Below are 27,121 nucleotides of genomic sequence, written 5' to 3'. Positions count from 1 at the left end.
GTTGGTGCGGGAGCGTGGAAGAGAGAGAGAGCTGGTCAGCTTGGAGCTTGCTCAGAGGAGGTGTTGCGTGTTGCAGGGCCGTAGCTAGAATGAATTTCAATGGCGAGGCTGAGAGCTTATATACTCAGCCACCGGAAGTAAACCCGGATGCAAGCGTCGCAGGTGGCGACCCCACCCCCCCATACAAAATTTACAAGAGCATTGATGCATGTGACCAATTTGCTTTTATATCCCCAATTGATATTCAAAAAATATATGATAATTTTCTGTTGCCCCTTTTGGAACAGTACAAGCAATGTTGCCAGGTTATTATTCCCTTTCTTTCAAAACTTCCTGTCAGGTCATTGCCATAAGGTAAACTATCAAAGTATTTTATTAGACTAGGACACCATCTCTTCTAGTTCCTTAAGGCAACCATCTGGGGCCAGTAATATTCTTGGCTATGGTTATTGGGCATGTCAATAAATATAATTTCTACTGTAAATGTTAGTGCCCCAGTGCTGTTCCAATTTCTATCATAAATATTCATCAAAGTTTTTGTCCATCTTGTAGAGAAAGCTAAATTGGTAAATACTATACAGGTACAGGTGCTCCCAAATCCTCAGATTTATGAAGTTCCATTTATTTTTCCACTTAGAAGGGCATTACTTTGCCATGTTAACCTTGTACTAACCCTCACTGCTTACTGAACTAGTAATAGACAAGATACTTTATGTGTGGTATGCAGTGTAGTATTTTTCTAACCTTACAATTACCTCCACAATCCCTAACATAATGTATCTACTTAAAAAACTGTAGTGACTGAGTTCATCATATCTGTGAACTTCAGTGATGTGTCCAGTGTCTTTACAGGACTATTTTGTGCCATTTCATATGGTATCCCTGGAGGTAACAGACCTGTGAAACTCATTTATTTTCTTTTTTACTGTCTTGTACTTTGTGATCTGAGATCCAATGATCATATACATGTACTGTATCCAGTTCTTAGCACCATTCCTTGTTTAGTTTTATACCCATCTCTTTCATTATCACGTGGGCAATGAAGTCCTTTAAAAAAAGATTCTTTAACTGGCATGTGATTTAAGATTGAAGTATAAATACAGTACAGGTTTATACCTTCATATCCAGGACTTTTGGGGATGTTAATTTTAAAATAATAACATCAAGATGTTAGAAGAATACAACACATGGCATTAAGTATTTAATTACAGCTAAAATAGATTCTCTCACAACTCAGACCCCATACACACCCTGAACTTGCAACAACGCACAAGTCATTTTTGTCATTGATAAAACACTATCAGCTTCACTAACACAAGGATGCTGCCATTTTAATTTACTCAAACATAAAAACAACAATTTTACATGATTCTGAGAAAAATACAGCAATATTTTACATGGTTTTATACATTTCGGCCATTAACTGTGTGTCAATGCCAAAGACACCTTCTCACCACCAGCATTTAATTGTTGAAATTTAGAAAACTATATACTATGTAATTACACTAGTGAAGGCATAACTGAGGATATTTTGGTACACTGTATGCTTATGTGTTATATACATGCCAATATCACTGACAAGTGCCAAGGTCAACACAATTCATACCAAAATTTTAAGGATACAATATTACTGAACAATACTGAATCTGCCTTTACTATTAACTTACCAAGAAACAAAACTGAGATACTGAGATGCTAAATAAAGTGTCTACAACCCAGGGAACAAACTTGAGATCTTGTTGACATGTTGAAGGAATGAAAATTTTAAATAAATTAAAATAGTGAACCGTTATGTTGACTTGAGAGACTCTAGTTGCCTGGCATCTTCTTGTAAGCTCTGATAAGAATTAATCATAGTGTTCTTTGAGTTTGGTGAGGAGAGCATCACATGTCTTCTTAGCATCTCCAAGCAGCATGTTGGTGTTTGTTTTAAAGAAGATTGGGTTGTCAACAGCAGCATAGCCCACACCCAGTGAGCGCTTCATCACAACAACCTGCATTTAAAATGTGGCATTACTATCACAACTACAGTAATACAAGTTAAAGGCAGTGGTGAAGAATTCTGGTTGTGTTTATGAAAAGAAAGTCTAATCTCCAGCAAATGCAGGGACTAAGTTTGTGTTCAATTAACAGGGGTCAGAATATTATATATAGTTGAAGGAGTGAGTAAAGGTTTTGAAGAAAATAAAACAATTATGAGAAATATTATAAAAATTGGAAAAATTATTATTATTTTTTTAAAACTAACAAGACATCAATATTCTAGCATTCCATCTTACAGGGTTAAAGGGCCCATAACTTTTTTGACAGGTTTATGGTAAAGCTAAAGAACTCTTACCTGGTTGGAAACCCAGACACGTAAGACTGGCATGCCGGCAATGATGGAGTTGGGGTCATCTTCAGCAGCAGAATTGACAGTATCATTGGCACCAATAACCAACACCAAATCAGTTTCTGAGAAATCATCATTGATCTCGTCCATCTCAAGGACCAGGTCATATGGTACTCCAGCCTCTGCCAGCAGGACATTAAGCTGTCCGGGCATGCGACCAGCTACAGGGTGGATGCCAAACCTAACATTCTTGCCCTTCTTCTTTAGAATATCCACCATTTCAGCAATTGGGTACTGAGCTTTTGCAACACACAATCCATAGCCTGCAAATCATTAATATACATTAATGGGGGCTTCTGGTTACTCTGACCGTTAAAATTAAATTTTGTCCACTGACTTGTACACATTTTATGGCATATAGTACACTTTTCTGTCTGAAAAATGGCTGCATCCTATATGTGAAGTTGAGGTCTCTCGTAAGCTATAGTTGTATACTAAATTCTACCTAACCCAACTCCAGAATAAAAAATTTGTTATTGCTTACTTATACACATTATTATTATTTTCAATTAATAAAAAAAAATATTTTTGTGAATATAAAAGCTCGGTTTATAACTACTGTATGGATCCGAGACGATTAACATCCGTACGGCAGACACCCAACTCTTCAGAGGTAGCTAAGCAGTAACCATTTCTGAACTCTTACAAGCATTACAATCTAATAATTCCATACCTGCAACATTTATTTTAAAATCTACAAAAACCTGACACAAATGAAGATTTACATATAACTTTCTTTTCACATTTGCGTCTGTTAACATCGCTGGCGGCATTGTAGCCAGGTTAGACGTGTCACTGTAACCACCAGGCTACTGGGCCAAGCTGTAAGGTTTTATGGTTTTTCATTTCGTATTTTTGGATAGATATATGTAGCTTTCTTTATTTATTTTTAATCAGTTACATACACACACCATCCTACATACATAATGTGAAAAAAGTAAAAGAAATAATTGTCCTAAGGGCAAACACACAAAGGGAATATACATTTCTTTCCACACAAGTTAACTGGCTGGTTCAGTGGGGGAGCGGGAGGAGGCGAGACGTGTGTGTGGGGTAGAGGCGTTGCTAGGGAATCGACGGAGATGGCATCTCCGTTGCTATGAAGAAACAGGGAGTACCGTACAGTTCCTCCCAGACTTACGACCTACTCGACTTACAACCGCTTCAGTCGTACCAAAATTTTGTCAAATTACGTATTTTCGAGTCCCGACATTAATGATTGCGCTGTGTACTGACAAAAGTTCCGTTTGTAATTCACTTTAAAATGGCTGGCATGCTTAAAAGTGAGAGTTTTGTGGTGCTGAGATGAAAAAGAGACACCCATTTTAGATTTTCTATGTATTATTTAAGCATTTACGACTTACGACCATTTTGACTTACGACCTGGATTTGGGTCCCTAACCCCGTCGTAAGTCGGGGAGGAGCTGTATATACAAATGGAGACAGTTATATTTCATTTGGCTTATTTACTGGTTTGGCAATACAGTATTTTTTGTTGCAACTTATTTATTGGTATTTTTTATTTATTCCTCACATTTACTGGTATTGTATATATTATTTTAAGAAAACTATGGCTGCAGGAGGAAAATCTACACAAAAGTTTTTTCCTAAATACTCCCTACTAAAATGGGGGTATGTCTTAGATACCGTTAAATATGGTACTGTACTAACGTACATTTTTCCTCCCCATGGCTGTTCTGGTGAACAAATATTTTAATTTTCTTATTCACTTATCTATATAAATACTTTTACATTCAGAGAAACAATGACAAGCCAGGATCTGTGTCACAGTATATCATATATAGTACTACACCTATACACCCTTCTTCAACCACAATCTGGCATGAACACACATATAACATTTATTTAAGTAAAATTACATCCTTTCCCACTTTCAATATTCTAAAAGTTACAATTAGTTTTACATGATGATCATACAAATACCCGTTTATTTCTAAAATTTTTACTACAATAGGAGGTCCCCGACTTATGAACACCCACCGATACGAATGGGGTTAACTTGAAATTTACAGTATTTCATTTACCTGATGACTTTTTTTTTACTTTCATTTACTGTATTTTTCATTCTATTTCTTCATTTGTCTTAAATTAAGTGATTTTAGATGTATATAAGGACTTAGCTATGATATAGTGGGATTCTAAACATTGTTTTGTAAGTACGGTATGCATATAGCATGTGTTCCGACTTATGAACGTCCTTGGGAACAGAACCCGTTCGAAACCCGGAGACCCCCTGTACTGTACTTCTGAACTAAGATGAAACAATTAATGTTTGGTGAAAGAACAAACAACAGCTGCTGAAATACTAAACAGTACATGGCAATAGCATCAGTACAGTGATGCTTCCAAAGCTTCAAAATGAAAAAAAAATTACTTTTAAATATCATATCGAGTACTGTACAGCAGTGTTGGATTATATTGTACTGTATATATCAGTAAACAAATTTATCATGACAGTAAAATTTAGGCTAATTTGTTAAAAAGTAGAAAATTTTAGATTGCATGAGCTGCTCACTAATATTGTTTCATGGTAACTAAGATGATCTATGACATTCTACAAACAAAATGTCAGTGTTCATTGTTGCAAGGTGCAAGTGTTATCAACTTACCTGGTACAATGATAATGTTCTTGGCATTAGTCATCATCTCCACAGTCTGGTCAACATTGGTCTCAGTGTGTGTTCCTGTGATCTCCATGGGCTTTCCACCACCAGTAGAGGAAGTGCCAAAGCCACCCAATATGACATTGGGTAAGGATCGATTCATTGCCTTAAGGAGAAATTTGAGTGTCATCAGAATCAGAGAAAATTAATATTAAATCCTGTAATATTCCTTTTTACAAAGACTTCATTACATCACATTTTGGTCAGGATGACCGATTCCTTTTTGTAAACAGGATCTGCCTTAAAAAAAAAAAAAAATCTACAGATGCTTTGTTATAAATACAGTACAACAAAGTTAATTTCCCTACAATACTCATATCATCAGAAGTTGAGACAAAGCACCACTTACCTTGCACATGATGTATGACAGAATTGCACCAGAGGAACCAATCAGAGCGCCAACAACAGTCATGAGGTTATTGTTTAACATGAAGCCCTCAGCACACAACGCCCAGCCAGAGTAACTGTTCAGGACCGTGATCACAACGGGCATGTCAGCACCTGTTGATAGTTTGTCCATGTAATTCAGGAGAAACACTCCACAATTTACACCATCTTGTCACAGCTTATATAATACAAATGAATCACAGTAGTAATTTGTACCACCAATAGGAAATATATAATTCGATAGGTTAAAATTTACTGGTAGATCACCTAGTGTGATTATTCTGACACCAAAAATATTAACCCTTTACTAACTACACAGTGATGACCTACTTCCTGTGAAAAATAAATGAGATATTTCTTATGACACTCACTCACTTTGGTCGTGTTAACAAATGCAACATACCTCCAATAGCCATTGTGAGGGTGACACCCATAACAGCCGACAGGGTAGTCGTGGTTCCTAACATAGTAAGACCCACATTGAGAGAGGGGTCGATCATGTAGTAAGCCATAGCCCCCACGTTGGCAGTAAGAAGACCAGCATTTAAAGCGTGGCGGCCAGGCAAGAGTAAGGGTGCCGAACTTAAGAGACCTTGCAGTTTGCCATAAGCCACCAGTGAACCACTGAAGACAGTCAAACATGTCAATATAGCATAAATACAGAAAAGAACAGTATACTTATTACTTTTCTTCCAAACTTTTCCTCTACTAACTTTTTCTGCTACCTAGGTACTACAATAATAAGAGGAAGTTCAGAAGAAATCTATAAATAAAGGAAAAACTAAGTATAGTACAGTATTTTTTTTTGTATACACATTCACAAATAGTATCCTCATAGAAAGAAGTGTTTAAGTGATAAGGATAGATGTACCTGAAGGTAACTCCTCCAATGTAAGTACCGAAGAAGAGAGCAGTCTTTATGGCATTGGCAGCTGGGTCAGTGGCGAAGTGAGGGAAGTCGTGCAAGAATGTGGCTATGCAGGTCAACACAGCAGCAGCACCAACCAAACTGTCCAGGGTAAAGAACATAACACAGTCTAATTTTGTATTGGAAACTTTTATAAGTTTAACATTCAAATCATGTAATCTACCTTTGACCAAAATGCAATTTTAACATATGGAGTTAACAAAATCAACTGTAGTTGTATAAAAAAACTATCTGTTTCTAAAACACATGTGCCTGTTTAGATTTAAATGGAGCGAGAGTGGAAAAAAAAATTATGGAGGACCAATAATGCAATATACTGTACACATAAATCTTTCTTAAACATTTTAGAATATTTCATGAAAAAGTGCAGGGGTTGATTACACACCATAAACTCTGTACTAATAACCTTCCATTATGAGTGTGGCAGCACTGTAATAATCCCCTAAAAGGCTAAAATGTTTTGGGGTTAGGCACTCGGCTCTGGGTATAGAAACTGATCTTTCAGGTTGATATCAATTGTCGACCAAGGAGATGGCTGTCATTGGTCCTTGAAATCCAATATGGCTGATGAAGATCAATGGAAGGGAAAGGCTGTGCAGACTAATGTAGCACCATGACTTGTCATCCCCCAACCATTATTGATAATTGTCACTTCAAAGAACATTCTTGAGAAGGTAGTTACAATGGGAGGGTTTTATTAATTATCTAATTAGTACCAACCATCACTGTTGAGGATAAGGCTGTTTTCCAACCTTTAGACTTACAAATGAGTGCCTATGAACTAATGTGAGGGTATAAAAATTGTAAATGATAAAAGATACAGCACCAGATATGTACCTATGGAAGGCAGCTACTAGCTGAGGAAGGTCAGTAATCTCAATCTTCTTGGCAATGGTGGTACCGATGATTCCACCCATGGCAGCAGCTCCACCCATTTGCATCAACACTGGGTTAGAAGGCACAAGCTGGCCAATGGTTGCAGCAATTCCTCCTGATACACCAATCTGATAAGAAAATAGAAAGATTTAGACTTTCCAATTATTTCTTACTAACACTAAAAACAACTTATTTTTGCAATTTCTACATAAAATGAAAATATATGCAGTACAGTATTGTATACGTAATAATAAAATTCCCTTGTAACTAGGTGGCCTCAGTACTATTAATATTTCTTCACATTATAATCAGCTTTGTCATGATCTCTTTTGAAACAAGTTAATAGAGTTCACACTGATATTGGTGTATTATAAATTTTCAGCTTTGTAGGAAAGTTTGAATAGGCTATGAAAAATAGTTAAATTTTACTTTAAAATCAACTTTATATTTTGAAAATAAGATATTATATTCAGCTGTTCCTCTTCTGGATTTAATTACCACAATATCAATCTTATTCCAGTCCCAAGTACTGTACTATACTATACTATAATACACACTTGGTAAAAAAAAGTATTTTTCAGGAGGGGTCCAACAAATTTGGAACTGAACAATCCTGTTGTCTCATTAAGGTTGGTATGTGTGGTTGAGAGACATTTTCTACCTATTATGGTCGGTCTAATTTAGTTAATTCCTTCGAAATTTTAAATTAGTTTGTTACAATATGATGGGTGAATAACAGTATGCCTCCTGGTCCTTTATCAAAAACCTTCATTTGTGGTGTAATTTTGTATCTCACACAAATTGTAAAGATAGTTCTTTTTTACGGAGTGTACTTTGTATGGAACTGATGCATTAGACTTATAAGAAGTACAGTACTGGGTATACAATAATACAAAAGAAATACAGTACATGCAATGATAAATTAAATTAATTCATCATCAGAGATAACATTATAAACAGTATACAGTACTGTACTTATAATTATCCTTAACTTCTATTAAGTGAACCAAAATATATCAGCATTCCTACATAGCATCAATAGAGGTAATTATTTCCCTTTGGTCACAAAGTTATCAAAAAGAAAAAAGTTTCTTGCAATATCTTCCTTAATTTCTGCAAGCTTATTATTCTCAAAGTATTTAATTAATCTATAACTAATTTTCTTACACCTTCATTCCATCATAAACTCCCTTTATTCTACTTGTCTTTATCCCACATATTTGACCTCAAACATCCACCACAACTACAGACACTTCCACTGGAGTCGTCTTACTTGTTGTCCTATTCCATACAGTGATCCTCCCAAACTTTATCTTGCACTTTTGAACCTTTTATGTCCTCAATTTTCATGTAGATTGACTATTTCATCTTATCTAGTGACAAATTGTAACTTTTAACCTTGAATTTTATAAACAAAACCTTTATTTATTATGACTTAACATCTAACATTTCCCGTCTATTTATTTCCATTCACAATCAGTTATATAAGATTTTCAAAATGCCTGAATAAATCACAACTACTCGTGTTGCTCATTAACAATCTAAAGCAAGACACCTACTGTGCATCACTCTTTAAATTTTAACACATACACTGAGCATGGTTTCCAATTATCCACATACCAACTGACAAAATTCATGTCACACTGATCATCTCTCTCTCCAATAATTTCAACTGTAACATCATATTTCTTCAACCTTTTTTTTTCATTGTAAGTTCCACTATTAAAAAAATATATATATTTTTTTGCATCTATCTATGGGTATTTCCAAATTTAAAGTCAATACCAGTTCATCCAGCATGGCATTACAAACACCTAACACCTCACCATGCCTAGTGTGTTGCCAAGTCTGCTAGTCTTCTGGTTTGAGAGTCCTGCCAAGGCACCAACACAGCAGAGGGAGGCAGCAAGGTAGGCCATCTGGTGACTCTCTGTGTAGCCAGCAGCAGCAGTAGCAGCATAACCACCAAGGAAGGTTGCAGCAGGAATACCATACAGATATTTGTATTCGGGAGGATCAGTTGGCCTAAAAATACAAAACAGAATTGATCTCATTTTCCAATCAAACAATTTACACTGATGACTACAGGAGCCAACATCTTTTAACTATAATAAGTGACATACATAACAAGTAAACTATAATTCACTTTCAGTACAGTTTATCAGTTTTTCATACAAAATCCTCTTGTATACCCTAAACATCATGACAGAAAAAAATAGCTTTGTGTAGTGATGTAGTTGATAGCTTTTTTCCTCCAGTATTGTCCAGGGGACCAAAGGAAAGGTAAAGAAATCCGTATTTACACATATGAAATGACATCAATAGTGATAGTCAGTAACCGTTATTCAGTTACTGACTTCAATAGTATGTCAAATAGCATTCATTCATGCCCAAGCATATACACTAAGGAGAATTTCAGCAATTAATTAGTATGTCACTTGAATTGTAATTTTAAACTTACCAGGTATGGTTTTAAGATGATTGGAATCTCCACTATTTCAAAACGTATACATTATCAAGAATAAATGAAAGAAAAATAAACTTAAAATTATAAAAAATATTCAGTACTGTATGCACATGATACTGCTCTTATTGCAAATAGTGAAGAGAAATTACAAAAACTGGTCTCCAGACATGTGGATAAAGATAGTGTCATATGCTCACAGCAGTTCTCTTGCTTTCAGCTCTTTTACCATTCTATTCTTAAAAATGTCACACCAATACAGTACGTATATCAATATCACACAATCTTGATTTAGAATTAGTTTCCGGAGCCATTCCAACTCTTTCCAACATACTGACACAAGATTCATTCTAATAAAACTTTGTACAGTACAGCACTTGACAATTTTCCACTGATTCAGTACATTCTCAATAATCCCTACAATACTTTTCTATCAACTCTTATCATTTACTTTTCCCAGACCCCAAAATACCACCATCAAATTATTCTATTTCTCAAGATACTTTTCACTCATACTGCTTAATGAAAATATCTGATATATCTTGGTTGAACATGGTATTTTAAACTGCTGACTTATAACTGTGTAATTTCAATAATTAAAAGATTATGCATACCGCTTGAACATGTCCAACATCCTCTGGGTAACAAGAAAACCACCAAAGATATTGATGAAGGAGATGAAGGCAGCAGAGGCAGCTAAGGCTTGGATGACATTGGTGGGGTAGTAACCTCCATCCATCAGCAATAGACCACCCACAGCAGTAATACCTGCAACACAACTATTGCTAAGCATTGTTCCAGAGGTCTTCACACAAACAAGACACTATACAGTACTGTACACATATTGGTATTATGCATAGGGTTTCCTACAATTAAGGAGCGACCTAACATTCAACGCATCACAATTGTGTTGTTCAGGAGTTAATGGTTTCAGTAACAAGAATTGAATTTTACATTATTTAATAGGGATAATATTGAAGATAAATCTGTTGTATTTTCTGAACATTTCTGGTGGGTCTTATATACTGAGGAGATGACTATGCAGTAAAACTCCAAAAATCCAGATGCCAGAAATCCGGACTTTTCGAAACCTCAATTTTTTTTTTTTTTTAGCTGGCTGCACAGCGACAACAAGCGACCACGCAGTCGCCACTTTAAAACGAGCAATCAAACTGTGACAACGTATGTAATTTTGAATCCTACTCTTTCCATTTACAGAGTACTGTACAAGCCCATAATAATGGCTCCTAAAGTAGATAAACTTCGTTGTGTGCAGAGAAAGAAGAACACGTTGAAATTGAGTGACAAAATTGAAATAATTAAGAAACTAGAACGTGGTGTGAGCAATACATTTCTAATGGAAACATACGACATTGAAAAGTCTACAATTTATGATATAAAAAAGGCAAAGAATAAAATTCTAGAATTCACAGCTTTTTCTTTAAAACTGCTCGTTTTGATAAATGAAGCATGCTATATTTCCTAATGAATAAACTATCAAAATGTACATGTTCATCCCTTCTTTATTCCTCCTTAAATTTGAATTTTAAAAGTACTGCCTGAGAATCCGGAAAATCCGAAAATCCGGACCGACCCAATCCCCAAGCAGTCCGGATTTTTGGACTTCTACTGTAATTACAAATAAAAAACTGTGGTGGTTAACTAGAAAGGAAAAGAGGATTGGTTCCTACTCTTCCCTGATGCCTCTTTGGTCACCTTCAAACAGTGGCTTCTTGGCCATCTGCCTCACCTCAGCCTCTCCATAATACTTCTATTTATTCCTAATTCCAATTCTTCCAATATTTTTGTCTCACATTTGTGCTCTTGCATTTTTTTTCTGCCTTGTTCATAATTCCTACCATAATAGTTTTTCTTGTATATATGTAGTGTAAGAAATGGTAACTGCTTCATTAGTGCAATAACCTGATCAATGAGTTAACTTCAGCACAAGTTTCAAACATTGCAATATGTGATAAGACGGTCAATAGGAGTATGCTGGAGTAGTCTAAATGTGGCCATTACCCCCAAAGAAGCGCGTTACTACATGTCATGACCCCTCAAACATGTAGACACGTTAGGAGAAAGCTGGACTAATTAATGGTTGAATGAAAAGATTCTTATCTTTAATTCTCTACTACAGTGAAAGTGGTAACATGTTTGCATACAGATTCCAGTTTTTTTGCCATTTAAATTTCTTTTAATTGGCATTTCTTCCCTCACAGGCTCTATCATCAAAAACTATAATATTTACTCTATGCAATGTACGATACTCCACAAGTTAGGTAAATATTTTTTATAGTCTATTTATAGAGGAAAAGCTCTTTGTCAGCTATATATTAAGACTAATACTTCCTCATGAGTTAAATGGAGTACCCATCCATTTACTGATCTACCATCAACCCTTTTGCGCCGATTGTTGCATTTTATAATTTTATTCAGGCTGTAGCCAGATGATTTTATTCAGCTTAGGGAAACCTCCAGGAGCCAAGTTAAACAACACTGACATCTTCCCTACATAGCACTTACCTAAATCAATTATTTAATATGTCAGTTATTCATTCTGACTCACCTGATATGGCATTTGTGACAGACATGAGTGGGGAGTGGAGGGCAGGTGTGACAGACCAGACTGTGTGGTAGCCCACAATTCCAGACAAGGCAAATGTGGTCATCATCTGAGTCATGGCAGCATTGGGTGAACCCATGCCCAACCCTGCCAAGCTGGCCAAACCTGTGAAAGATTTCATTTAAAAAGTGTGGGTGTGTGTGCATATTAAAAGATTTACAAATGCAGTTATAAATGGAGGAGTCTAGCCACAAGAAGAATCTACCTAATTTTCTTCAGGTCATTGTGAAAGCATTTCAAACACACTCTGTGAACTGTTTACACACAATAAGACTGGAGCAAATGACATGAGGAACAAGACAAATTACCAGCGACCTTGAGGATGAGTAACAAAGATGCGATTGGTCTGCCTTAAACTAAAAGAAGTAGAAAAACAGAAAAAAGATCAATGCTGGATACTGTGGTCAAGAACAGATGATTTGAGCAAATGATGGAGTTCTGGTTACTTTCACAAACATATGGAAGGAATTTTTGGAGGAATAACATGAAGGTACACAATTAATGTAGGTGCAATCAGTATAAGATCAATTATACACACTGTGTATGTTAAAAGTTCATGAAGTATGAAATAAGCATTCTGCATCAGAATGTTTTCAAAACAGATGGACACATCAAAACAAAAAAAGAGGTAGGAGTGAAAAATTCAGCATGCACTGATTGGTGATTGTCATTACTTTTTAATGTTACACTGAAAGTGAAAACAACTTTATTCAGTTTCACCAAAAATTTAAGGTAGTACGTACAGTATATATTTGTTTGGTAAGCTTTTTCTCCCATTTATCTGACCTTTACTTTCTGACCTGCATGGCCACGCATAACCTCATTAATGCATTGGAATAATTATTATTTTATAGAAAATGAAGAATCTTTAGCTCTTTATAACATACAATATTCCTTTGTGGTCTGTGGCCTCATCATAAAAATAAAACAACCATAAACCTGTTACTTGCTGTGATACAAGGGTAAAGGAAAATTCCATTGGTGAACATATTCCAGAAATATCTGCACTTGCCTGAGGAATACATTAGAGCATCCTTCATGGTGATGTTGAAGTAATTGGGTGGTGGTGGAGGTTCCTTCACAACTGCTGCTGCTGCTGCTGCTGCTGCTGCTGCTGCTTGTGTGCTTGCCAATGCAGCTGGTGATGGTTCTGGGGGAGGTGGTGGGGGCCAAAGCAACTTTCCATTTTGGAGGATGATAGACCCTCTTACTACCTCATCTTCCAGATTGACATTGAAATGATCTTTCTCACCAATGGACAGCAAGAACTTTGAAATGTTATTGCCATACAAGAAGGAAGCTTGGGTGGGTAAACGAGAAGGCAGGTCTGTCAGTCCAACATGAGTGACATCATTGTAAACCGATACTTCACCGGGTACAGTTGTTTCAATATTACCACCGGCTTCTGCTGCCAAGTCAACTACAACCGATCCTGGCTTCATGGCGTCTATATGTTCCTGAAGAGTATAGGAATTAAATGTGAGGATCGAAGGAAGTTTGGAGAAATAATGGCTATAATGACCCAGTTATCTATAGGGATAATCACATATACTGTACTGTACTTCCATTGAGAAATTCATTAAAATTTTCTGTTATTTAACAGTTCATCAAAATTTTACTTTTTTTTTTGTCAATTCCTTGTACTTCAATTACTTCATTCATCAGTAGTAACATTCCTCATAGGGGTAACAACATGAAAAACTTTCTCAACATGTCAGCTACATAAGTTTTATCAAATAAAAAGTGCAGGGAGAGATCAAATAAGTATTGTTCTCAAATATTTTAACTGATATGTCTCCTTGCCTAAGATTCAAGATATCTGAAAGATGATGATTTAAACTGAGAAAGGTTAAAAGACATAAAAAATTAACTCTTGGGTATAAATGGCTTTTTGTAGGGAGAGGTTTGTGCAAAGTGAAATTACAACAGGAAATTCACGGTCCTTTCCATATGACCTTGAAGGCTGACTGAACGACCATGGCAGTGGTTTGAACAGTGATGAAGTGTCTACTGAATGAGGAAGGTGATGAGATATTTATCAGATTGTATGATGCTGGAAATTTTCTTGTAAGATTATCATTGTTGACTGTTTTGATGGTCTTTTTCTTCACTGAATCAAGTAGGCTATATAGTGCCCTAACACCTCAACCAGTCCACATTAGAGAATTATTCCACCTGAGTGCCCACGACTTAACATTAATGATTACCAATTGCACCTCAGTAAAGTATGGCCTGGCTCTGAACAGGAGACCAAGCTTTATTGAAACAGTTTTGGCATGGTAAGACCTGAAGTAAGAGTAATGACTAAAATCGCACAAGTGAGTAATGATGGGATGAAGTCAAAATTTAAGTTGAACCCTGTACTGTATACATTAGGCCAGTTACTAATAATTACGTAGTTATTTTGTTTTAGAAGAACTGAAGGAAACAGAGTTGGATTCACCTCTCTATGCTATTACATGCTAGGTCTTCCCATAGATTAGAAGGAATCTTGTTTAGTACTCAAAATCTTATCTCAAGAGACTGGGACAGTTTGAGTGAAGGAACTAAGTATAGAGGGTTGTATTACTTGCATATGAGCGAATAGACTTCTTTGTCAATGAAGAAAGATCAATAATATGAAATTAAAAAAAAATGGTGCTAATACAGAACCCTGAGAAACTTTGTAATCGATACTGATAGAAAAAAGGTGACCAGATAGAAAAAAATAAAAGAAAAGACCATGGAAGAGTAATTTTACAAACAAGGGTCAGTGCTGAACTATTTCAAATGCTTTGGAAACATCAAGATCCACTACAATGGTTTCATCACTTCCGTCTATTGATTGGTGAAGTGACTGTGAAGAATAACAAAAGATTAGCACTACACCACACACTGTGGAAACTTTACTGTTGATCACTGACCCGGTACACTGTTACTTTCAGGGTATCTGCGACTGAATTTATCACCTTAGGGGATGAATGAGTGTTAGTATTCTTCCGTGAAGCAAGAAAAGATAAAGTACGAAAAAATAAAAAATAATCTGAAGAGAATAGACAAAATGGGAGAAAGCTATGTGGAGATCATTTTAAGGACAATGAAATAATCTATAAGAACAAGGTTGCTGACACACAAGTTTCAGGAATGTTGTTGCTGATCCACAAACAACAAAAATGTTGCTGTTAACACAATAGGAGAATTACAATACAATGTTCAGTACCATATATAAGCAGACATTATTTACCTTTTTAATCAAAACTGGTGCCCTTTTCCCTGGTATAAGAGCTGTGGAGATGATAATATCTACCTCCCTAGCCTGTTTGGCAAACAAGGCCATCTCTGCTTCTATAAATTCTTTTGACATCTCTTTTGCATAGCCACCAGTACCCTCACCAGATTCCTGAAATGAGACAAGTGCAATGGAAATTAAGATTTACTATAAACAATGCCAGTAACCCCCATCCCCCACATACAATGTGTATTGTAAGCGTATATAAAGAAATTTCACTATTGGAATGGTGGACTACTGTGCAGTAGTTAATTAAAGACAAAAAAATAGAGACACACAAATTTAATGTATATATTGTCTGCCATTTCTAAATGTTCTTTACATTGATTTATATTACAGAGTATTTTCTTAAACCTTAAGCCTACCTCAGACAACACTATAACCTTATAAGCTGCACCTCTTTTTCATATGTAGTTAGAAATTATTGTTAACTACTCCAGGTATACAGAATTGTACAGTACAGTATATCCTTTTGAATTTCAGGCTCATTCCATACCAACCAATTCCTTCATATACATGAGGTTAATTTGAAGTAATTTGAAATGGAATATTTTGCCATATAAAATAAAATTAAAAACCAAACTTAAGGCCTCTAAAACCTCTGTTAATAAGATCATTAAAGTTTGAGCTAAGAAGTCTAGAAATTAAGGATATCAATTATACTGTATATTCATAAATGAATATGGCAACATAGCCATGTCTTACCAGCATTCAGTTCTCCCAAAAATGTATTTTACCTCAATTTAAGATATACACTGTACTGTATATACTATGCAGAAGTCTAAAAATATAGAGCTCGGGGAAATTGTTCAACACTGGATTGCCACAGACCTCTGCAGCATGAGGGAAGCAAATTTTATCTTACCTCCACATGTAATTCCAAGAACTCTGCTCCAAATGACTCCACTTGTTCTTTTACAGCTGCTCGGGTGTCAAAAGCTCGAACAATGGCACCCATATTCTTGGCTTGGCCAACAGCAGCCAAACCAGCAACACCACCACCAATAACTAAAACTTTGGCAGGAGGAACTTTACCTGCAGCTGTTATCTGACCTGTAATAAAAAGTTTTATTGTAAACACCTTCTTTGCACTTCCATAGTTCCTCTTTTCTTTGTACAGTACCTATGGAAGAACATACCACTGTTCACCGGTTAACTTGAGCTAAATCACAAAAATATAGTAAGACATTGGTAATTCAAAATCAAAGAAACTGGTGAAGGGAGACCCAATATGTGTAAGAACAAGAAATTAGAAATGGAAGAGGTACCGGATACAAATTTTTTTAGAGCTAAGTACAATAGCTATATAGCTCTCATTTACGAGGAATATTCATCATATAATAATTCAACCCTCCAAGAAGCAAAATAAAAATGAGGTCTTTAATTATGGTTCTGTAAAAACATCACACCACTGGTCAAAACATGAACTCATTTTTCTTTCAACATAATACTGTACAGTAGCACAAAATATGGCACAATATAGAAAAAAAATGATCTCCAGTTTATAAATGTAGTCTCTATTTTACATACTCATGGATATCTATTTCTTATTTTATCCACAAGGTGGCATACAAATGGAAATTGGTAAATAATAAAAGGTAAAGTTATTTGCAGAGAGGTGTATTTATTTAATGGTGACCTTCCATGAGATTCCAATACATAGAAGACGACTTTTGAAAGAAATAGAAATTAAGAAAATACACTATGTGGAGTTCACATCGACACCACCCACTCACCCATTCACACACACTAACCTGTGAAGAAGCGGCCAAAGTGATTGGAGGCTTCAACAACGGCTCGGTAACCGGCAATGTTGGCCATAGAACTCAGTGCATCAAATACCTGAGCACGAGATATCCTCGGCACACAGTCCATCGCTGAAAAACAAAAACAACAAAAAACATACAATTCAATGGAAAGAAATTTTATAATTCATATATGTAACAAACAATTTGGGTACCTAACTTTATGGCATAATGCTAACTACTAACTAACTAACAGGCATTTCAGTATATCAGCTCAGTTTCCTTCAGCTCCCTTACCACTGTTTAATCTATAGTGTTATGGGATGTGATACATGAATCCTCAAAGAGGAACAAGTGAATGTACAGTATTACAAAGTAAATAGATTCAAATAAATTATAGCAACATCTATATTATTTCCTGTGATTCTCTTATCTCCCTCTTCCCATTTTTCTCTCCACCTTACTCATCTATATCATCTCTTCTACATCTTGTTTTCACTGCCCCCCCACCCCCTAGAGACCTTGCTCAACCATCCCTTCCTCCATTTTATACTTTGTTAACAAATATTTATGAGAAAACATAATTTCCATCTCCAGACAACTGTAAATAACACATTAGTCTCTGAAATTTGGTGATACTTGGGAAGAATTTTATACCAATCTACAAATACTTTCATAAAAAACATTTAAGGGTACAATATATATATATACTATATATATATATATATATATATATATATATATATATATATATATATATATATATATATATAAATTAAATTCTTACTTCAATACAGTACAGTATTCACAAACACATTGTAAACAAAGTTTCTAAAGAAAATATTTAAATGCATTACACTGTACTTACCAAACACAGTCAAATTTTTAGCAGCCAAATGGTCAATGAGCTCCTTGTTTTGTGCTGGGTAAAAGAAGGATACCAAAGTGCTGCCATCCTTCAGCAAGCCTACTTCCTCTAGCTGTGGCTGACGAATCTTCAACACGATATCTGAAAACCATATATCCATTTAACTTCCTGTGGGCACTAATGCCATTTAATGGATGTATTTCTGGGTATTCAAGCTAATATCCCCCCCCCCCCAACAAGACAGGACAAAGGCCCACTAAAATGAAGTGCAGGTTTTTCCAGCAGAAAAGGAATAAGGTTATTCCTACATTAAAGTCTACTAAAGTAAATAAGACGAGGCCCTTATGAGTCATAAAATATACAAAATTTACAGTATTGTATGTAAACCACAACTACTGTACAGTGCCTATACATGAGCCTATTTCAACCTTAATTACCCAAGACTAACAAATATACAGTACTGTACTGAGTTTACTGACCAGATGCAAATGCAGAATTCCTATCCACAATTTTGGCTCCAGCTTCCTCAAAGGCTACATTGTGGTACTTAGCCTCCAGACCTGCACCATCTTCAATGGCTATGTTGAAACCTCTCTTGGTAAGGGCAGCCACAGATGCTGGAGCAAGTGCCACTCTGTAAGATGTCATAGGTTCAGATTTGGATGTAAGAATCTGTATTGTACACTATATTACATAAACCATTTCTTGTAATATACAATGTTCTGTACTTTATATGCATTCAGGTTAGAAGTTGACTTACCACTGCCCATTTTGCAACACTGATTAACTGACTGGCTAAGTTGGGTTTACTGATACAGTGATCTGAGTACAGTAATTACATTTATGAATGTATCCCAGCAATTATATATGTGAGCAACCCCACACACACTGCATAACAAAGCAAAGACTTCTAAAGTTAGACTTCCCACATTTTTTTTACAGTAAAATCCACAACACTATACTCTGCCTGTATATTTATATTATGACCCAAAATACTATCCTGTACCTCTGCACACCTACACTGAGACCCATGACACCAGATCTTCACATACCTCCTCTCATTCTGCCATATTTCTTTGGGTACACCAATGGTTAAGTTCTTGTATGGTATACCGGGGATTGGCTCAGCAGGTTTTACAGCTTCACGAAGACGCGTGTGTGTTCGTAATCCTCGGATGGCGCTGATAAGTGGTCTACGTCCACTCCCTGCTGCTCCCTCGAGCGTCGTCAACGAGAAGCGCAGTATTGACGCCATCTCTGAAAATAAAGGGTTGTTCTATACCATGTCATATATATATATATATATATATATATATATATATATATATATATATATATATATATATATATATATATATATATATATGCAAGTAAATCACTGTAGGTGCGCATGATCAGGTATATGCTGATAACCACAAGGAACTTCGTGTTTTTCTTTTTCCTTGTATTATCATATATATATATATATATATATATATATATATATATATATATATATATATATATATATATATATATATAGGTTACAATTAAAAAAAGTCAAATTGGAGCTTACAGTAGCACCCCCCCCTCCCCACAGGGCTCGCTGTGCGCGCCGTTCCCCCACCCACAACATTGATAGTCCTGGATCCGCCCCTGGTACGTTACAGTATACCTAACGGGGCCGCAGGTCGGTGCCACATACTTTTGTGTATATAATCCCGCTAACGTACCTGAGTGAGACGGGAGTATGGATGGTCAAATACACATCATTGGTATATAGACAGCGACTGATTTATTGTGACGGAAAAGTTCAAAGGCTGCGATATAACGTATCATCACAAACTTGAAAGGTTGTATGTAACCAGTGCACCTTGCGATTCTTAAGAGGCTCTATAATTTCCAGTTGCGTTGCCTGGGATGTAATTACTACAATCAATTTATCTATTATTTCCTCTTTTACATGGTTGTGAATACGGATACCCTGCATCTTGCCGGCAACATTTAAATGTCCCGGGAGCAAACCGTTACCATGACGACCGTGGATTTTAAGGTCAAGTTCTCCGCCACCACCGGGACAATAACCCCATCCCCCACTCAATCACCTATCATGCCAACACAACCACGAACCTAAAATATCTTAGAATATTTGTCGGGTTGCATCAACCATCCCACCTCTTAACACCGATGTCTCCTAAATATCGGGTATTTGATTTATGGTTTATAAGCCTTGATCAAGCTGCAGGCTCACAGTAACGCTCTTTGTAGCAGGCCACCAAAACTGCACGGTTGGTAACACTCGCCCACGATTGGCAGCACTGCCGGTGAACTGGCAATGCTGCCATCAGCTGATGCCCACGACCGGCTCACCCCCAGGACGACCCCCCTACCCGACCACCATCCCACTCTCTTATATTAAGGTAAGTTACCGTCATGGCATCGTTAACCTCATCAATTAAATCTAAAATTAAATACATTAATATACCAAATCAGCTTGGTCATGTGTTACGTTTACTCTGGTACCTGAATGTACTGTGTAACTTTGGAAAATAAACCTCTTGCCGGCTGGCTGCACAACACAATTAGCGGAGCTTTATATTAACTTTCCTAACAGATGACCGTTAAGAAGTACCCGTAAACCAGTTCACCTCGGTGATTGCTCGATGCGATGATAACCTACAGTGCCCTGGAGGCCAACAATAATCGCCGGAATATTGATAATACTGCAGTTAGCGAAGTCATGTGAGCGTTGGCCATGGCTGGTCCCCGGGGCCGGGAGGGTTGCTTGCTCTGTACTGGCACATCCTGGAGGTCTAAAGACGACATAAGGGTAACCTCTGTAGGTGCATCTCATCCTCATTGCTGACTTAAGACATCAGGAAATATAACAATTATGTTTAAAATTACAGGGGTGACGTAATTCTCCAAAACCAAAACCTGTTGCAAGACACTGAAATGTAATGCAGCCCAGTGAGGGTGTGAGTTAAAGACGAGATCATCACCAAATGTGTCAGTATGAGGGACGACTCCCTCCCCAACAACACGGTTACCAACATAACTTTGCTTGCCAAAGTCTCGTCATACCGGTAGGTGGTATTATGTAACAGCACAAGAATGAAGCATTTAGAAATATCAATGTTTTTTTCTTGAGCTACTCGTATTAAAGCTTCCCTGACATCCAACCTAACTTTAGTAACTTCACAATTACACAATCATTTTCACCTCTTGGTTTTCAGTCGCCTATATTTTTCATATTATTTATAAATAATTTGGAAACAAACGCTTCTTTCGTCTTTACATCATTATCTCTTAAAACCAATTACTTTTTTCACTAACATGTCGAGCAGCTTTGGCAGGTCTTCATTATCTGTAATAAGAGCAGTATCGTCTGCATACGGAATAATTCATATTATTCAACCATTAACTCGTATTTTACCACTATTACAAAACACAGCTTTGTCCACCTCTTTATCTGACGTTAATTTAACTATATGATATACGGTATTAAGTTGGTTACTTATTAACATTACAGTTTCCTGCTACCTGAAAGACCCACAGATTCAGTTGGTTGGATCAAGGACATAATTATTGTTGTCACCGTAGTGAATTTAACTGTGGAAAGCCTCATTAGACCAAAACTCAACAATATCTTATTTCATAAACTTTATTTCCACTTTTTTAATTCCAACAACACGGGCAACACCCCCCCGACAACACACACACTAAAATAATCTCTCTTTGCTGTTACTCAAAAGCGCAAGCTGACTTAGGTGTAACAAATGGGACAAGCAGGGAAGTGAAGGTTGGAGACATGGGAGTGTGGAGAACATAGTTATACCATGACTCCAGTTCTCCACTACCCACGACATGGATTCTTAAAGGTCCCTTCCTACTCTTTAACTCTTCTCCTAAACAGACACAAGGACGCGATCAACTGCATAACATATAAGCAAAGGAACACTGACGGAGGCCAAAAAAGACGTCGAAATTATATTGTCTTTTCAAGTTTCTTATAAACAGTTGTAGGGGAAAATGAAGTAGGGATCTATGAAGAACATACGAACATAAGAATGGAGGAAACTGCAGCGGGCCTATTGGCTCATACTGGGCAGTCCCATTTATACCCAACCCCAATTGCGCATTAGCCACCGGCCTAAGGTTACAAGTTACAACATCCGTCATAAACACCAACATTATCACATCCCTCTGTTATTAGGGATGGACGGACAGTGTTGCCATCCTTCGTGTGTGGGAGTACGGAGTAATTACGGCGAGAGAAAACATGGCAAGTCTGGCACAGTCAAGTGAGCCACCGATGATGTCATTGCCAAACCTGACGTCACACCGGCACATCAGCTGACACGAGCCAAGGACGGCAGGCTATGGCAAACCTTGCACAACATACACCCCACCACTACAACACAGCTGCCTTGCGCCAAATACCCGGCAAGAATCACAACCATTACATCCACTGATCCACAGTTAACGTATTGTGAAGATGGTGTAAACTATATAAAAGACGAGGTGTGCCTGCATACCCATCTGTACTATACTTAAGGTATATCATTGTGTATGTGAACGACGTTATATTCTGTTCTGTACGGAGTTAATCATGAGTACCGTCCACGGGGTTGGCGACCACAGTCCTCAACTCAAAACGTTCTCGGGCTGTTTGTACCAATCCTCCAAGGTTTTGCATCTCTCTGGGAACTCCGTTTTTAATTTCATTCACCAATCCCAGTCTCTGCCTTCCCCTGCACGTGGAGGCAGATACAACATATCCACAACTATTGGTATCTAGTTAGTGGACAAGACGTGGTGCTTAGACGTGTGGTTATTTATAGAATGGTCACTGCAGGCCGTGGAGGATGTGGCCACTCTCTCAGGGTTACATTAAGTCTTCGCCTTACCGGCAATGTAAGAAATACGTAACTTGAGCAATGGCACAAGATGGTGGTTAAACTGCCACTGAAATTACCATGACAGTCTAGTCATGAAATGCATTTCATTATTAATACAAATATAAGAATCTGGGAAATTGAACTACAAACCATATCAGTACTACAGTATACAGCACTACAATATTGTAGCCGTTGTGACCCAGTGTGGTAAATATGGATACTGTAGTGGCCACGAGTACTCTGCCGCCGCTCCCCCTTAGTGACGACTGGGGCATCTTGTGCAACGTTTTTTTTTATCGACAAGATAAAACTCCGTTCTACAGTATAGTCACAGCACCAAACAATAAGACACCCCATTACCCAGTAGACACCAAGACTTGATTGGTGGACACTAAAGTTCGTACAACTTTATCCTGACTGTTACCCGAAGTTCTTGGTTTGATAGTTATTAATAATGATTCGGAGTGGGAGAAGGTGTTGCCTCATGAAGTGTACACCGCTAGTTCTGCCGTTTATTAACACACTACAGTACTTGGTATGAAATAAAACTTCGTTCTTGTTTGAAAGTTTAAGAAAGTGCCAAGCGTAAGTCACGTTTCTATATTAAATCAAACAAAGAAACACACACACACTAGTTAATTACCCTGATAATAAAAATCCCAAAACATAAACCATTCAGTTTCGTCACCACCAGACAAGAATGACACGAACTGTGGACTAATTAAGGAAACTATACTTGTGATTCTGTACTAAACGTTTGGTCAAGTCCATTACTACTGTTCTTAACACACAACCATACACATAGAAAGTGTGTGGAAGTCTAAGACCCTAGGACGGCGAGGTATAAAATGGAGCAGACTACTTAATTATAAATGTAAGAGTTTAATAAGACCACACACACACACACACACCCTATCCTAGTTTGTGTGTGGAAGAGGCACCATTATGATGCTCAGGTCCTCCTCCTCTCTGCCTACACCTGACCATCTTCCTTCAGCATGTTAATATCTTAATCTGGAGGTTACCTGTTAGTGAGGTGACATCCACTACAACCAGTGGCAGAGTACATCACCAGGGCACGCAGATTAAGTCACCATGAGAGAGAGAGAGAGAGAGAGAGAGAGAGAGAGAGAGAGAGAGAGCAACATACACCTGTTATCTGCACCTGACTATTTCAGGCGTCACAATATCTCGACCGCTTACAGTATCATTAAGCTCCTCAGTACACTTTATTTTCGCCGCTCCTCCAAACAAGTCCTGGTCCTAAAGACTACACCAACACGCTGCCAATACCGCGGACACACAATATCTTTGATTAACTGGGACTAATAGTGCCTGAGAAGTTCCCGGCACCCTTGAAACCCTTTAAAATTAATTTCCAAGTTCAATGTTCACATCCAATGACGCATAGGATCTCGGAACAATTAGTAACTTCCGTTTACTTCACCCGACGATTAAACACCGTAATGATAACTTAATCACACTCTCCTCATTAGGTGAAATAAGCAGGTTACAAATCTTCGTTTTTTTTTTTAAGGGAAATGGTCCACCCGGGCACAGATCATCGACCCACAACGGGGCCTGAAGAGATAACAGAAAAAAGGCTCCGCTAGTGGCACCACATAAATGAAGGTATTTGGGCAGTGTGGTATTATGCAGGTTTCAAGCCTCGATGATTAATTTGTTTGAAATACGATGAATTTAAGTTTAACTGCGGGTAAATCATTTCAAGAAGTACTTTGATTATATTATTACAACTGCACGTGAATCTATTCCCATGAAGCAGCATGTAGGTCAACACGTAAGAGGTTATTTATCCGTTCGCGGACCTTTAATTACTTCCGTTATTTGTCCGGTATTCGTTTTGATTAGTCGAGCCCGATGATCAAGATTACTGAATTTGATCACTTGTAAACAGGGTTTGGTCGGGTTAGTAAAAAACAGCGTCATCAGAACGAATGCCATACGAATACCGGAAGTAAAGGTTCCCGAACGGACAAATAATCTCTGCCAATGAAAAATCATCTCTGAACTGTTCAATTGTCTAGTTTTGAAAGGAATGAATCACTGGACGATGTATACTGTACTGTACTCGTGTCGGGAGGTTCCGCACTAAAAATTTTCTTTATAAATAAATTCAGACTTCTGTTAGTTTGTTGTAATTCGTCAGTGCCGATTTGAGTGTAAATCTAAGTACAGTAATGGGATAACTAATTGCATCAACAAATGTACTCGACAAAGCGAGAGAAGTACTGTTATATAGATCATACACGCGAGCAACTAATCTTGTACTTTACCATTAAAACAGAAGCATAACACATCTACATAAAAAAAATTCTAGGAATACGTATAATGGCTGTATTCCCTGTGGGTAGACCTGGAACACTGTATAACACAATGTTCCTCAATAAACCAGTTTCATCCTGATCCACCTAACTCTGACTTTGTCCTTTATATATAACGGCAGAACGCAATTATTTTCGGTAGTCTCCTTACAATTCCGACATCACTATCGTCACCAGTACCGAGTCGTACACTAGTCAAAAGGTTTGAACATCTATAGTACACACTTGACAGTGGGTCTCTTTGACTGCTGATAGAGTACGTACACAGTTATATCATCCCTGGGTATATTGCGCGTATGATTAGACTGTAAAGTTAGATCAATTAATCAAAAGTGCCATCTTCATAATTATGTGAGGGTTGGTGACCCGAGTCCTCCACTCGCAACTGGGTGAACTGGGAGGCCTATATACAACAATAAAACTTATCCGGTCTGACTTTATCATCTTCAATTCTTCATACACGAGCTGAAACACTACACATCGCTTCATTAAATAAACTTGGGTGCAGCTGCGTGAGAAATATCCGAGTTTACTGTACTGTACACACTATAGCCGGCATCCTGACAGTTTTAATGGTAGATAAATCTCTGTATACCTTTGTTCCGGGACCCCGCCCTGGACTCACCCCGATGTCCAGTACCTGGCCACACTCAACACTCACCAGTTTTATCGACTGGTGGCTGTGCTGGCAATCTTGAACCGTTTTCAAGGGGGGCCGCCAGGTGCGTGTGGCTCAAGCTGGCAAGTGACGAGTTAAGTTTACACTGTGTATTAAAATAAAGGTCTCTTGTCCCAATACTCTTCCAATAACCAAGAAATAAAATTCACCAGAAACTTTCCTAAAAATTTAATAAATATGTAGTTCAGCTGCATGACTGAAGATGGACGCGTTATCAGGGTGGGATACAGCTGCTACCAACCCTTCCATTACCCACACTGTACTCAAAACTAACCTATACATCTTAGATCAACAATTATAATAATATAACGAGACGACCAGTGGCGAAGAGGATAAAAGTAATACACTTTAAAATAATGACACCTTTGCTCCTGATAGCAACTAAAAAATATTGAAAGAATATAAATGAATCAATAGCAAATTTAGGAGTTTATCTTGCATATGAAACTTGCAGCATAAGTGAGGGGCCAGGTGGAGGTCACAGGCCGGTGCCCTGCCCGGGTCAATTAGACTGCATTTCTGGGCCTACTGTACACCATCAACGCCCATGTGAGGGTTGCGTAGCTCCTTGCTATATTTATTTTCTCTTCACCACAACCCACCCCCAACTACTGCCAACGTTAACTTTAAATGATGAAAATTTACCATAAAATAATAAGGATATTTGTTACACTTAGAATATTCACTCGCGAAGCCTTAACTATGATGCAGTTTCCACTACCCTCCACTGCATCGGTCGGCTTCCCTCGTATGTCGATGTCTTATCAACCTCATTACAACGCTACCATGGCAAGTCAGGTCACCGCCATTTATACATACATAGCCACACAATATTCACGCATCTTTTCCTACTTACCGCTGAGTTGGGCAAAAGGAACTAGAGACAGAAAATGACGAAGAGAAAGTTGTGGAGAACGCGTTGCCCCAGCCCGGCTGAGTGCTGGAGAGCGTCTGCTGTTTCTCCCCTGCGCTGCCCAGC

At 37.5% G+C, this 27,121-nt stretch overlaps 1 protein-coding gene across 1 annotated transcript; it reads right to left on the bottom strand.

Moving 5' to 3' along the window:
• Nucleotides 1–1,188: 1,188 nt before the first annotated feature.
• Nucleotides 1,189–27,113, bottom strand: LOC121860405 (NAD(P) transhydrogenase, mitochondrial-like). The gene is made up of 18 exons (XM_042357537.1): nucleotides 26,999–27,113; nucleotides 19,291–19,495; nucleotides 18,718–18,872; nucleotides 18,239–18,379; nucleotides 17,380–17,502; nucleotides 16,491–16,678; nucleotides 15,581–15,736; nucleotides 13,370–13,814; nucleotides 12,301–12,462; nucleotides 10,346–10,499; nucleotides 9,094–9,292; nucleotides 7,229–7,395; nucleotides 6,335–6,472; nucleotides 5,867–6,087; nucleotides 5,426–5,577; nucleotides 5,023–5,182; nucleotides 2,339–2,655; nucleotides 1,189–1,994 (listed from the first exon to the last, which is right to left on the bottom strand). Exons 2-18 carry the CDS (start codon nucleotides 19,491–19,493, stop codon nucleotides 1,848–1,850), a joined length of 3,228 nt encoding a protein of 1,075 aa, XP_042213471.1. The 5' UTR covers nucleotides 19,494–19,495; nucleotides 26,999–27,113; the 3' UTR covers nucleotides 1,189–1,847.
• Nucleotides 27,114–27,121: the final 8 nt, after the last annotated feature.

Source organism: Homarus americanus, unplaced genomic scaffold (genome assembly GCF_018991925.1).
Source record: "Homarus americanus isolate GMGI-L3 unplaced genomic scaffold, GMGI_Hamer_2.0 scaffold28051, whole genome shotgun sequence".
NCBI lineage: Eukaryota > Metazoa > Arthropoda > Malacostraca > Decapoda > Nephropidae > Homarus > Homarus americanus.
This window is presented reverse-complemented; position numbering and strand designations above follow the sequence as displayed.